The 12,199-nt window shown below is 54.6% G+C and overlaps 2 protein-coding genes across 3 annotated transcripts; one reads left to right on the top strand and one right to left on the bottom strand.

The window, feature by feature from the left end:
- The first annotated feature begins 3,185 nt into the window (after window positions 1-3,185).
- On the top strand, window positions 3,186-6,907 carry SWSAP1 (SWIM-type zinc finger 7 associated protein 1). Its single transcript, XM_074311264.1, has 2 exons — window positions 3,186-3,489; window positions 6,004-6,907. Exons 1-2 carry the CDS (start codon window positions 3,241-3,243, stop codon window positions 6,520-6,522), a joined length of 768 nt encoding a protein of 255 aa, XP_074167365.1. The 5' UTR covers window positions 3,186-3,240; the 3' UTR covers window positions 6,523-6,907.
- EPOR (erythropoietin receptor) lies at window positions 6,873-12,029 on the bottom strand. Of its 2 annotated transcripts, none has more exons than XM_074311246.1 (8): window positions 11,661-12,029; window positions 9,169-9,298; window positions 8,860-9,035; window positions 8,544-8,698; window positions 8,311-8,464; window positions 8,124-8,211; window positions 7,869-8,034; window positions 6,873-7,743 (listed from the first exon to the last, which is right to left on the bottom strand). In XM_074311246.1, exons 1-8 carry the CDS (start codon window positions 11,833-11,835, stop codon window positions 7,120-7,122), a joined length of 1,668 nt encoding a protein of 555 aa, XP_074167347.1. In that variant the 5' UTR covers window positions 11,836-12,029; the 3' UTR covers window positions 6,873-7,119. The 2 variants fall into 2 exon arrangements, with proteins under 2 accessions (XP_074167347.1, XP_074167354.1); XM_074311253.1 differs by having other exon boundaries at window positions 7,869-7,956; window positions 11,661-11,998.
- Window positions 12,030-12,199: the final 170 nt, after the last annotated feature.

Genomic DNA, 12,199 nt, shown 5'->3' with positions numbered 1-12,199 from the left:
AAAACCCTGATTTGTGCAACGATAAGCCATAAGTTCCGAAGATGGAAGATGAAACATGCCATCCACATCCTGTCAGAGAGGAGACATATTTTCAGGTATGGTCAATGTGGGAAGCTGTTTTGCTGATCTATCCATATCTATTTTGGGGATTTTATTTTTTTTTCAAAATTGTTCAATGTGGAGGCACAATAAGGAAGAGAGAAAATAAATACTTGTGCTAAAATAAATAAATTATTTTTAAAAGTAAAAAAAAAACCAAAAAACTGATAACCTAAGTCCTACTAAATCAGCATGACTGCTGAGAAATGCTGTTTACGGTAGTGCCTACTTCAAGAGGATTCAGTTCTATATTTCCATCTCTCTTGGATGCCTGAAGATCTGGGGGTGAGGGGTGAGGGGTGAGGGTGGAAGGGAGGGGGGATGTGGGAAACAGGAAGAACAGCTACAAGGCCCAAATAGAAAGTTGCCTCACATGCAAACTAAACACAAAGTAATTTTTGAGGAGAGCCATGACAAATGTGAGTGGAGAGGGAGGAATCAAGAAAGACTTCTAGAAGTAGGAAGTATGTGAGCAAATGCTTAAAAGAAACAAGAGAATCCAGAAGTTGGGGTGAAAGGGGAGTGCATTCCAGGCACAAGGGGACAGGCTGTCCAAAGCCACACTTCCTAGACATGGAATGTTTTGCATGACAAAACAGCACTTACGTCAGTTTGGCTGGAATGTAGAGTGTGTGAGGTGGAGTGAGGTGAAATTAGACTGATGATAAGATCATGAAGAGTTTTTTTTTTAATAGTTTTTATTTACCAGATATATGCACGGGTAATTTTACAGCATTGACAATTGCCAAACCTTTTGTTCTAATTTTTCCCCTCCTCCCCCCCATATGACAGGTTGACCAATACATGTTAAATATGTTAAAGTATAAGTTAAATACAATATATGTATACATATCCAGTTGTTTTGCTGTATAAAAAGAATTGGACTTTGAAGTAGAGTACATTTAGCCTGTGAAGGAAATCCAAAATGCAGGTGGACAAAAATAGAGGGATTGGGAATTCTATGTAGTGGTTCATAGTCATCTCCCAGAGTTCTTTCCCTGGGTGTAGCTGGTTCATCTCATTGTTGGAGAGGGCCACGTCCATCAGAATTGATCAGCATACAGTATTGTTGTTGAAGTGTATAGTGATCTTCTGGTCCTGCTCATTTCACTCAGCATCAGTTGATATAAGTCTCTCCAAGCCTCTCTGTATTCCTCCTGCTGGTCATTTCTTACAGAGCAATAATATTCCATAACATTCATGTACCATAATTTACCCAACCATTCTCCAATTGGTGGACATCCATTCATCTTCCAGCTTCTAGCCACTACAAAAAGGGCTGCCACAAACATTTTGGCACATACAGGTTCCTTTCCCCTCTTCAGTCTTTCCTTGGGATATAAGCCCAGTAGTAGCACTGCTGGGTCAAAGGGTATGCACAGTTTGGTAACTTTTGGGGCATAATTCCAGATTGCTCTCCAGAATGGCTGGATTCTTTCACAACTCCACCAACAATGCATCAGTGTCCCAGTTTTCCCACATCCCCTCCAACATTCATCGTTATTTGTTCCTGTCATCTTAGCCAATCTGAGAGTTGTGAGTGGTATCTCAGAGTTGTCTTAATTTGCATTTCTTTGATTAATAGATCATGAAGAGTTTTAAATAGCAACCAGAGGTCTGTGAATTTTCTTTCTTTCTGAGGTAATAAGAAGTCTCTGAATCTTGAATAGGAGAGTGACAAGTTCACATCACTTTAGGAATATTTAGGAATATTCATCGGACAGTTCTTAAGAGGGTTGGGCTGCAGAGGAGAGACCAGTTAGGAGAGTACTTCAATAGGCTAGGTCCCAGTTTTTTAAACTGTGGTTCGTGACCTCACATAGGGTCTTGTAACAATGTGAGGCTCACAAAATATGATTTATTAAACTTTTGATTTGTATACTTTTTTACATACTAATATATCCAGGGTCTCCTCAAAATCTCTTGGGCAAAAAGGAGTTGAGAGGAAAAAATATTTAAGAAGCTCTGGCCAAGTTCAAAGGTGATAAAGACCTGAATTAGAAAGGCTGCTGAGATTTTATGGAAGGAAAACCGCTAAGACTAGTTGTTATTGTTTGTCCTTTATTCTGAACTCCCAAAGTGGGGGGCTGCCATGATCTACAGCCCCCCCTTCTGCATTCATAACCAATACCAAGAGAAGTTGAAGCCATTATTGCCACCTTCCAGAATGGAGCCGCGTGAGCTGGAAGGGAGATGAGAACCATCTAATCTGTGGTTTGTCCTTTGTTCTTGCAGACACCACAGGTAAACGAGCTGTGGAGTGAGCGAGGGCTGTGCAGTCACCGGCCCCACTCTCTCCTCCAGAGCCTCTGGGGCCAGGGCCAGACACACAGATCGGGCGGCAGGAGATGCCCCCGGACGCAGCGGGAGAGCGCGGCTTTTTAAGGCTTTCCCAGGTATCCTTCTGACTGAGGCGATGACCAATCAAGTTGGGGCGGGTGAGAAATAGGGCAGAGGGAGGACTCTTTACCGAGTCAAAACCAAAATCAGCCCGGGATGGACCTGGGAAGTCAGGGTTTCAGTCCGAAATAGAAGCCATTGTCAGTTACTTTCACTCCGAGCCATTCAGGGCCCACTCACTACGCTAAATTCTAGATTACAAACGTCACAGTCTCTGCTGTTAAGGAGCTCGCATTCTAAGTGGGAGACATGGAGGATTTCAGCTGGGAAGCATGTGGAAGAAACTGGAGAACGCGAGAGCAACCGAGGAACCCTTTATTAAGGGTCTCCCACGGGACAGGGACACAGTCCCTGCCCTCAGAGTTCATGACCTAATAGGGAGACAACATGCAAATATATGCAAAGCAGGCTAAATGCAGGAAAAACAAGAAATGGCTCCCGAGGGAAGCGCGGGAGAAGGAACAAAGAGGAGGGGAAGGAAAAGAACTAGTGGAGCTCTGAACCTAAGAGGATGCGGTAGGAGGCGCCAAGGCAGCCAGTGCCCCAGATTACAATCGGGTTGGGAAAAACACGTGGAGTGACCATCCGCTGGAGGCGGGGTCGGACCCATGCAGAGGTTCTAGAGGAGTTTTAAGTGAACTGAGTCTGAGCCAATGGAACGTTGACAAGGGGTGGGATCAGCGGAAGAGCAGTGTTCTGATTGGTCGCGTATGAGGCACGGGGGGAGGGCTGAGCGCGGGCATGGAGGCTCTGCAGCTGCTGCTGAGTCTCGGAGCAGGGGCCGGCGGAGACGGTAGTGTCACTAGGGAGGGGCCCGGCCTTCTGCTACTAGGGGAGCCGGGTTCCGGGAAGACGGCCCTGCTGTTCGCGGTGGCCCTGGGGGCAGCGGGGGAGGGCCGGGGCCCCGTGCTCTTTGTGGCTCGGAGGGCCCTCCAGAGCCTGCCCCCGGGATGGAAGGCCGGAGCTGCTAGGGACCCGCTGCGGCTTCAGGTAACTGGGAGGCGGTGCTCTGGGTCGGGAGGCGGGGCTTCGGGATAGGGGGCGGGCCCGCCAGTGGGCGGGGCTCTGGATAGAGGCAGGGTTAATGTTTGGGCTTCACAATCCATCCGCCACCCGGCACTGCGCTTCTTGTGGGGGTGCAGAAGCAAAACATCGGCCATAGAAGAACCTTCCAGAGTCTCCCTCCTCACTCTGTCCTGCACAAAGCAGCCAAATCACCGCCCCCAGACCCAAATCTGACCCTGTCACTTCCGCTTTCAGAAGTCTGCAGAATTGCACACGTTTAACGGATATTGGATTATTTGGTCTGGGGAGGGGGTGGGGAGAGGGGAGGGGGAAAGAATTGGAGCGCCTGGTTTGCCTGGGGGATGGTGAGAATTAGGCATGGTTTTTAAGCTTTATATAAATAATAACAATAAAGTCTCCTAGGAGGGAGCGGCTTCTTCCTCCTTGTCCAAGGGCTGCGGCAGCGAGCTCCCTGACTGACGTGTGTTCTTGGTATCCCGGGAAGACCGGGCCTTTTTTTCCTCAGACCTGACCCTCCCCGCCATCTTTGTTGGAGGAGGGGCCTTCTCTCCGCCTCAGTCTCCCCGTTGCGCTCTTAGCCACTCTGGTCACCCTTAGTCTTCCCTTGACCCCCCCCCCCCCAGTCATCATTCCTCTGCTTCTCCTTCTCTGCTAAACTCCTAGAATCGTCGCCAGTCATTTCCTTATCCCCCATTCACTCCTGAACCTCGGGCCTCTAACTTAGGAAAACACAAAGAGCAGCTTCCCCCTGGAAAGTCTCACTCTGGTGGTAAGTGACGTCACTGGTCACCGGCCTCCCCGGCCTGACCTTCTGTAACCAGGGACGGTGCTCCACCCGAGCCTCTCGCTCCTCCCCCTGCCCGGCTGTTGTTCCTCTCGGTCCTGCTCATTACTGCCCATCCCCCCCAATGCCCTTCCCGCTCCCCTCTCCTGGCCCGATCCCCTTTCCTTTTCTCCTGTGCCCTCGAGTGAGTTTAACTATTGCTTTTTTTGTAGCAGGCTCTCAAATCTAGATCCCCCGGCCTCATCTCTGGATTCCCTCCCACACCCCCAACCGCCTCCAGCACATCTCTGTCTGAACGACTTCCAGCGCTCCAAAACGCCCCCCCTCTCCCCATTTCCGTTACTAGCAGCAGCGACCTTTCCAGTCACCTGCTCCCCCACCTTGGAGTCCCCTCCCCCGAGCCAGTCAGTGCTCAGTCCTGTCAGTGCTCCCTCCACAGTATTTTGCTTTTTTTTTTTTTTTTTTTTTTTGCTGAGGCAATTGGGATTAAGTGACTTGCCCAGGGTCACACAGCCAGGAAGTGCTAAGTGTCTGAGGCACATTTGAACTCCTGACTTCAGGGCTGGTGCTCTGTCCACTGCGCCCCCTAGCTGCCCCCACAGTATTTCTCTTTATTCACCCCACCCCCTAGTGCCGCCCCCCCTCCCCATCACTGCTCTCACCTGGACCATGGAAGTCGGTCTTCCCTCCCTCACTGCTCTGGCCTCCCCACAGTGGCCAAAATAATCTTCAGTGTACCAGTCCAAGGGTTCTCAGCCAGTGTCCAAACTGCCAGCCATGTGTCTCACTGTCTTGTATGCGAGTGACCACTGGCCATTCCTCGGGCTCCTTCTTCTTGCCTCTGCACACTTTGCGGTCTGGCCCCCATTCCCGAAAGGGTTTCCCCGCTCCTCCCTGCTCCCCACCCCTATTCCTCACCCCTAAAGTGGGAATTACTTGTTTCTAGCTTTCTCTTTCTTTCCCCCTTCTCACTCTGAGTTGAATTGCATGCCATCTGTGCACAGGTCCCAATCTCCCAAGTGGAATGCATTCCCTGACATTTTTTTCTTTGGATCTTCAAAATCTGCTCCCCTGACTTGTACCCAATAGATGCTTAATTAATGTTTATTGAATTGACTGGATAAAAATATACAGATGGTGATTAATATGTGTGTATGGTTAAGGAGACCAACTCAACTTGTAAGCATATAGAGCATGTCCTTGTGAGCTGGGGCGAGGGATTGGCGAGGGTTTGTGATCTCTGCCATGAAAAAAAAGGACAGAGTTTGGATTAGACTGAGGAAAAATGAAAGAAGTTTCTAGTGGAAGGCTGGATCTAAATTTGTGGGAACTGTGAAAACCCGAGGCTGAAAGGGAGACTAAACATTGCCAGGCTCTGCATGCCCAGCTGAGAGTTTGGGCAGGGCTCGCTGGGTGATTAGGGACCATCAGAGGCTCGGGGGTCAGCGCTCCCTTGCAGTTCTGACACTTGGGATTTTTCCCCCTTCTGGCTTGTTCCAGTTATTTCCTGAGGCACCGTCTCTAGGGGGCTCAGCGGGGTCAGATCCTGACCTAAGGGCTTCCTAACCGTTGGCCCTCCTCAAGCTGATCCCATCAGCCTCCTCCCAGGAAGATCACATCTGTAAAGTGCAAACCTTAAGTGCTACACAAATGCTGGCTATTATGATCTTCCCCCTTTGCTGCCTTTCTTTCAGAAAATCCACTTCCTGTATCCTCCCTCCCTGCGGGAGCTGCTGCAGCTCCTGAGTTCCATGCATGAAAGGACAGCCCCGCCTCCCTCCCTCCTGCTCCTGGACGGGCTGCACGAGTACTTGGCGGAGACCTCGGGACCCCAGGCGTGGGCCCACCTGGCAGCCCTGCTGGTGGACACGGTCGCCTACTTCTCCGTCTGCTTAAGCAGGGACTGTGGGCTCCTGGTCACCATGCGCAGTCCCACTGAGGCCGAGACGGAGGCAGCTGCCCTCCAGCTGGCAGTGCTCCAGAGATACTTGCCCAAGTGCCTCTGGCTGGGCCCTGAGCCCCCGGACCTGGCACAGGCGCGGCCTCGGGACTCTGGACACTGCTTCAGGGCCCGCCTTTCTACTGGGCCCGGCTCCCCCAGGCAGGAATGGTGCTTGAGTTTTGGACACGACGGCAAGATGGCCATTTCCCCCGTGACCCGCCAGGCATCTGAGCTCTCCCCTCAGAAGCCTGAAACCAGCAGCTCCAGCTGAGGATATCGGCCTGGGGACAGGGGCAGCCTCTCAGGACGTCGCCTCTTCCCCGCCACATGGCCTTTGTGTCTGAGTGCGGCTGCTGGAGGTGGGGAAGGCCTGGCGTGGGTCTGGCCCCTCTCTCCACTGGGGGGCAGAGCACTGTTACACTCTCTGATGATAAAGCTTTCTAGGCCGGGCCCAGGAGGTGAGGAGGGGCCACCATGCCATGCTCTGTACGGCTTCTCCCTGCCCGGTGCTGTGGCCAGGGCTGGGGACGGAGCTCTGGAGCTTGGGCAGTGGAAGGGGCCGGGGAGAGGAAAGGAGGGCTGACCCCTCTCATTTACATTTCTCTTCAGAAGATAAAACTCACGTGGAAAGAAAATAAATTTATTACAAAAATATATATCTAAAAGGGTAAAGAAGAGCTTGTGGATAGTGATTTTCCCTCTCCTCCTCCATCTCAGAGGCCACCATGCCCTGCAGCCACCCCTCAGCCTGGGCCTTTTGGAAGGAGCAGGAAGGAAGGGGGGAGAGTGCACTCAGCCCCCTTCCTCTCCCTCCCCAGGAGAGCGCCAGCCCTGGTCCCCGCAGATCCGCCTGGAGGGGAGGCACCCCCTAGGAACAAGTCACGTAGCTTGGGGGCAGAGGCTCGGGGCCTGGCTGGAGGAGGCTGTTCTCATACAGGTTGGTGTAGGGGCCCTCAGGTGAGCTGCCAGGGGTGCCCTGGGAGGTTCCTGAGCTGTAATCTGCTGAGATGCCAGAGTCTGAGACCACCAGATAGAGGTACTTGAGGTCAGGGGGACTTGGGGGTGGGGCGGGCGGGGAGACTCGAGGGCAGAGCAGCTGAGAGCCAGCATCCAGGACGGTGTACTCAAAGTTAGAGGCTGACGCCCGTTCTTGCTGCTCCGATTCGAGGACCAAGGCCCCGGACCTGGCACTTGCTTCCCCGGCTGGCTCCCCTGGGGCCCCGCCGTCTGAGGTTCGAAGGCCCCAGGGGCCCCTGCCCGGGGGCCCAGCAGCCGGACTGTGGGGCTGCAGCTTTGTGTCCAGCACGAGGTAGTCGTCCTTGGCTCCCTGGGCCAGCCAGCGGGCCTCTGGCCCCAGCAGGGGCTCCTCCTCCCGGGCTGGCTCGGCCTCCCGGCAGTGTTCGGAGAGGACTTCCAGCCTGGCTGGTGGCTTCTCCAGGTAGGCGCCGAGCGGCCCCCACCACAGGCAGGCGTTGCTCTCTTCCAGCCATAGCTGCAATGACAACACCCACCTTAGCCCAGGGAGTCCCTGGGGGCCTGGCCATGGGACAGCCCTAGCCCAGCAGCCTTGGGTCTCCCTGGGAGAGAGCACAGCCTGGCCCAGGCTTCGCCACCTACCTGGAAGTTGCCTCTGTGGATGGTAAAGAGGTCCTGGAACCCGTGCTCCGGGCTCGGGATGCCCGGCCAAAGCTTCTGCTTCAGAAACCTGGGGGAGGGAGGCAAAAAAAGCTGCAGGGGCCTGTCTGGGCCCACTCTAGAGGCCCTGGGGAGCGGTCCCCTCATTCTGCAGAGAAAAAACAAAAACCTGAGGGTTAAAGGGCTTCCCCAAGGTTGCAGAGGCCAGGGCCAGGGGAGAGCAGGGACGGGGCTTACCTGCGTTGTGAGAGGAGGCCCCCAAGGACCAGCAGGAGCAGAATGAGTGTCAGTATCACAGACATGCCCAGGATCAGGGGGTCCAGTTCTGGGCAGGGAAGGAGGAGGAGGATGAGGCCAGTGTCCTCTTCACTCCTCCCTGGCCACCCGCTGAGGCCTCCCTGTTCCCTCCTCCCTCTTGGCTCACCACTAGCAATCAGCACTGTGACCGGCTGGGACCAGGAGCTCCAGTAGCCACTGTAGCTGGGCTCTGCCATCTTTGCCCTGACTGCAAAGGTGTAGCGAGTGTGCCCACGGAGGTTGGCAATAACACACCCTGTCCTGCCTTCCCGAATGTCCATCTGCGGGACAGGGACAAAGCCTTGAGGAGGGTGGGCAGGGGAACGGGCAGGGGCTGGACGGCTGGGGACGGGCTCTCACCCTCTGCTCCATGGTGCCAGCTGCTTCTGAGTACTTGACCTCATAGTGGATGTCTTTGGTCACCTGGGCCATCGGGGGTGGGAGCCAGTGAAGGGCCACCTGGCGGGGGGTCTCTGTCTGCTGCACCGTTAAGCCGGAGGGTGGATCCAGAAATACTGGGGGGCACAGAGTAAGGAGCATGAGACATAGGGAATCCAAAGGTCCAGTTGTTGGCAGATGGAGCCGGCCCTCCCTGGGAACCAGAAGCAGGGAGGGGGCCAAAGAGCCAGATGTGTGGTCCTTCGGGCACGGGGCCGGGGCCCGCTGCAAGCCATACCTACTTCATTGATATAGATGGTCCGGCGGAGCTCTGTGCCGTTGGGGGTGGCTGTGACCTTCAGCTCCAGGGGGATGAAGCTGGAGGCGTCCGACAGAGGGAACGGGCAGGTGTAGCGCACGGTGCCCCTGCCTGTCCAGCCCACCTTGAGCACACAGGGTTTCCATAATTCCTCCCTGTTAGACGCAGGAGGGACACTGTAGTCACCAAGGGGGGAGCAGCATCCCCTACCCCCTCTTCGCCCTCCGACCACCCCGTTAGGGAGGAAAGGGTGGGAATGGGACGGACAAAACCCATGCTGGCCCTCACTCTAAGTGGTAGAAGAAGCTGTAGTTCCTGGGCCCCGGGCTGGCCATCTCTTCCCAGAAGCAGACCAGGTCCTCCAGTCTCTGGGTGAAACATATGGGCTTCTCCTTCTCTTCAGCCAACAACAGAGTAACTGCAAGGGGGAACAAGGGAAGAGCTGCGAGGCTGGCCAAAGGAGGGAGTGGGCCTGGGCCTTTTCCATTCCCACCCAGCAAGTTTTCTGTGTCCTCGATGTCAAGCCCATGGCCCCGACAATCTCCCTGCCTCCCCTTGAAATGCAAACCCCACATTCTGATCCTCCCAAAGTTCAGGTGGCTTCTCGACCCCTCAGTACACTCCCGGGGCTTCTTGTAGCTTTTGTTTTAAGAACAAATACACACGCCAGCACTTAGAGCAGTTTCCCACTCACCTCTAAATGACTCTCCAGCCTTTTTACCCCCCCCCTGCCCCCTCCCAGAGGGGCCTTAGCTGACCGTCCCTTTGACCTCCTTTCTGTTCCTCACACATGACACTCTTATCTGACTCATCAGCTCTGTCTCCCCGCCTCTGCATTGCCGTCCCTGGTGCAGGGACCCCTCCTTTCTCTCCTGAGTTTCCCCTGGTTCCCTGCAAGGCTACACTTTCTGCAAAAATCTCTTCTTCCCTCCCCAAGCTACGCTGTACTTGTTTCTGTCTTGCTGTCCCTGTCGTCCCAAACCTCTCCCCGCAGAGGGTGACAGGAGTTTAAGGGCCAAAATCACATTTTGTGGAAGTTGACATTTGAACTGGGAGGAAAGAGCATTCAGAGTGATGACTTTTGTAAAAGCGGAAGAGACTTTTATGGTCATCACTGGACAGAAGCTAGAGAAGCCAGAAAGAGGACGAAGAAAGCTTTCCTGATGGAATTATTTCAACCGTTATCTTGTGAAGAGGATGATGAAAATGCTTAAGAGACTGTGCTTGACACTTTGTGAGAACTGTGGAAACCGGGAATTAAAAAGTCATCTGTAATTGAAGGTGACCTTGGCGGTGATGTCTCACAGTTAAAAATATAGTGGTGACTATGCAAGTCTTGTGCTGGTAGGATCACTCTTTAATTCATCCTATGGTAACTTATCAATAAACTCTGGATTTCTCTAGAACTCAGGATGCCGTGAATGAACACGGTAGTAATTTAGAATCTGAGAGGCGATCAGCGCGCAGCTTTGGGCTACCTATGGATGTGGTCCTGTGTGCACGTGTTATTTTCTGGGTAGCTGGGCTGTTCTTGCAAACCCCCGCGATTAGCACAGCCTGTGGTCCCCGGGAGATGGTTTTGATTAGTTGATTAATTGATGGCAGCCCCTCAAACCCTACAGTTGCTGCATATGGGAGCTTCTCCCCCCATCATCCTGACTCACTTAGCCCCAAGCGCCCCTCTGTGTCTCATTCAGCCGCCCCCCTCCTCCACACGCCATGTGTCCAGGCTGATAAGGAAGGCTGAATGGAAGAACCTGTTCCCCCTCCCTCCATCTTCCCCCCCATCAGAAACAAGCACCGTCCCCCAGTCACTATGACAGCAGACCTTCCTTCCTACATCTGGGAAGCTGTAAACAGCAGCAGAGGTAGAGCTCCTGCCCCCCGGGACCCTCTCCCGGGCTCTGAGCCCCAGAAGGTACAAGCTCCACCCCACCCCCACGCTTCATGGCAGAGCCCAGGCTTATTTCCTAGGTTCCCAGTGCCTGTCCGGCCCGCCGGACCTCTGACTCCACCCTCTGTCCTTGCCCTTTTTCTGAGTCTGGGCACAAAGGGAGGGCTAAGCCTAAGAACTGCTCCCCAAGCAACGGCCTTTCTGCCAAGAGCCCGCCCCTTTGGTACCCCTCACTCCCCCCAATCCCAAAATACAATCACACCAAGCGGAAGGAGCTTGGAGATAGTGCGCGGGGAGAAACTGAGGCACGAGGGGGTGGAGCACCTCCCAATAAAGAGCAAGGTTCCCCTCTCCCAACCCGCAACCCCCAGACTTTGGGCTTGTGGCCGCATGACAGGAAGGCTCACTCTGGAGAGTGAGTGAGAGGGTTCTTATCTCCCACTTTTCACAAGGGGAGCTTGCTCTGGGAAGAACACGGACTGGGCTGGCACGGAACCCCCCTGGAGCTGGGACTGCAGGCCAGGGCTTGGCCGGCACAACCTCCTAGAAAGCCCCCAAACTGATTCTTGGAGGGGGAGGAGGCAGGAAGGTCCTATCGGGGCCCACAGGCTCCCTTTCCAGCCAGATAAGGCCAACAGCAGAGCTGAAGAAAGGGCCCCGGGAACAGGGCACGCCCATCCAGAAGACATGCACTCACTGTTTACAGATTCCCCTCCTGGCCTCCTCACCCCTTTCCCCACTTAAGAAGACTAAGGCTTCTCCCGGAGAGCCTGCCCAGTTCTGCCAGGCTGGGGGCAGGGGAGGGCACGGCCGGGGTCCTGGTCTCAGGCTTCCCAGTGCCACCCATCCAGGAGGGAAGGAGACTGCGGGCAGCGCCAGGGCTTACCTTTGCTCTCAAACAAGGGTCCTTCCAGTCCTGGCTCAGGCTTCAGTTCCCAGTGGGGCGCAGGGGCTGCCCAGGCGGCCCCTGCACTGAGCAGAACGCAGAGGGACCCGATGCCAGGCCAGTGGGGGGGCCCGGGTCTTTCCATGGCTCTGGCCCCCCGGGCCTGGCTGGCCATCTCCCCTCAGCTCCTCTCAGAATTTGAGGGGGGGGGGCTATTCTTTCTTCTGTCTCTACCTCCTTGGAGGAGGAGGGGGATGCAGGAAAGTTTCTGCCAGAGGCCACAGCTGGAGCAGCAGCTGCAGCCACCGGACACAGCTGGCAGAAGTGGGTTCTGTGCTTTTGGAGGGCCTGGGAGAAGTGGCGGGCAGTGACAGGGGGCGGGGCCCTAAGGGGAGATAAGGGGAGCGGGCGGTGGGGGAAGGGGAGGGAGCCCCAAGGCACCCTCCTCCCGGAGGAAAAGCTCCCCTCTGACATCTGACAATCAATTCACTCTATAGAATTTAATAAAAATGTCTACTCTGTGAGTCCCTTGTCGGGTT

Source organism: Sminthopsis crassicaudata, chromosome 1, assembly GCF_048593235.1.
Source record: "Sminthopsis crassicaudata isolate SCR6 chromosome 1, ASM4859323v1, whole genome shotgun sequence".
Lineage (NCBI taxonomy): Eukaryota > Metazoa > Chordata > Mammalia > Dasyuromorphia > Dasyuridae > Sminthopsis > Sminthopsis crassicaudata.
This window is presented reverse-complemented; position numbering and strand designations above follow the sequence as displayed.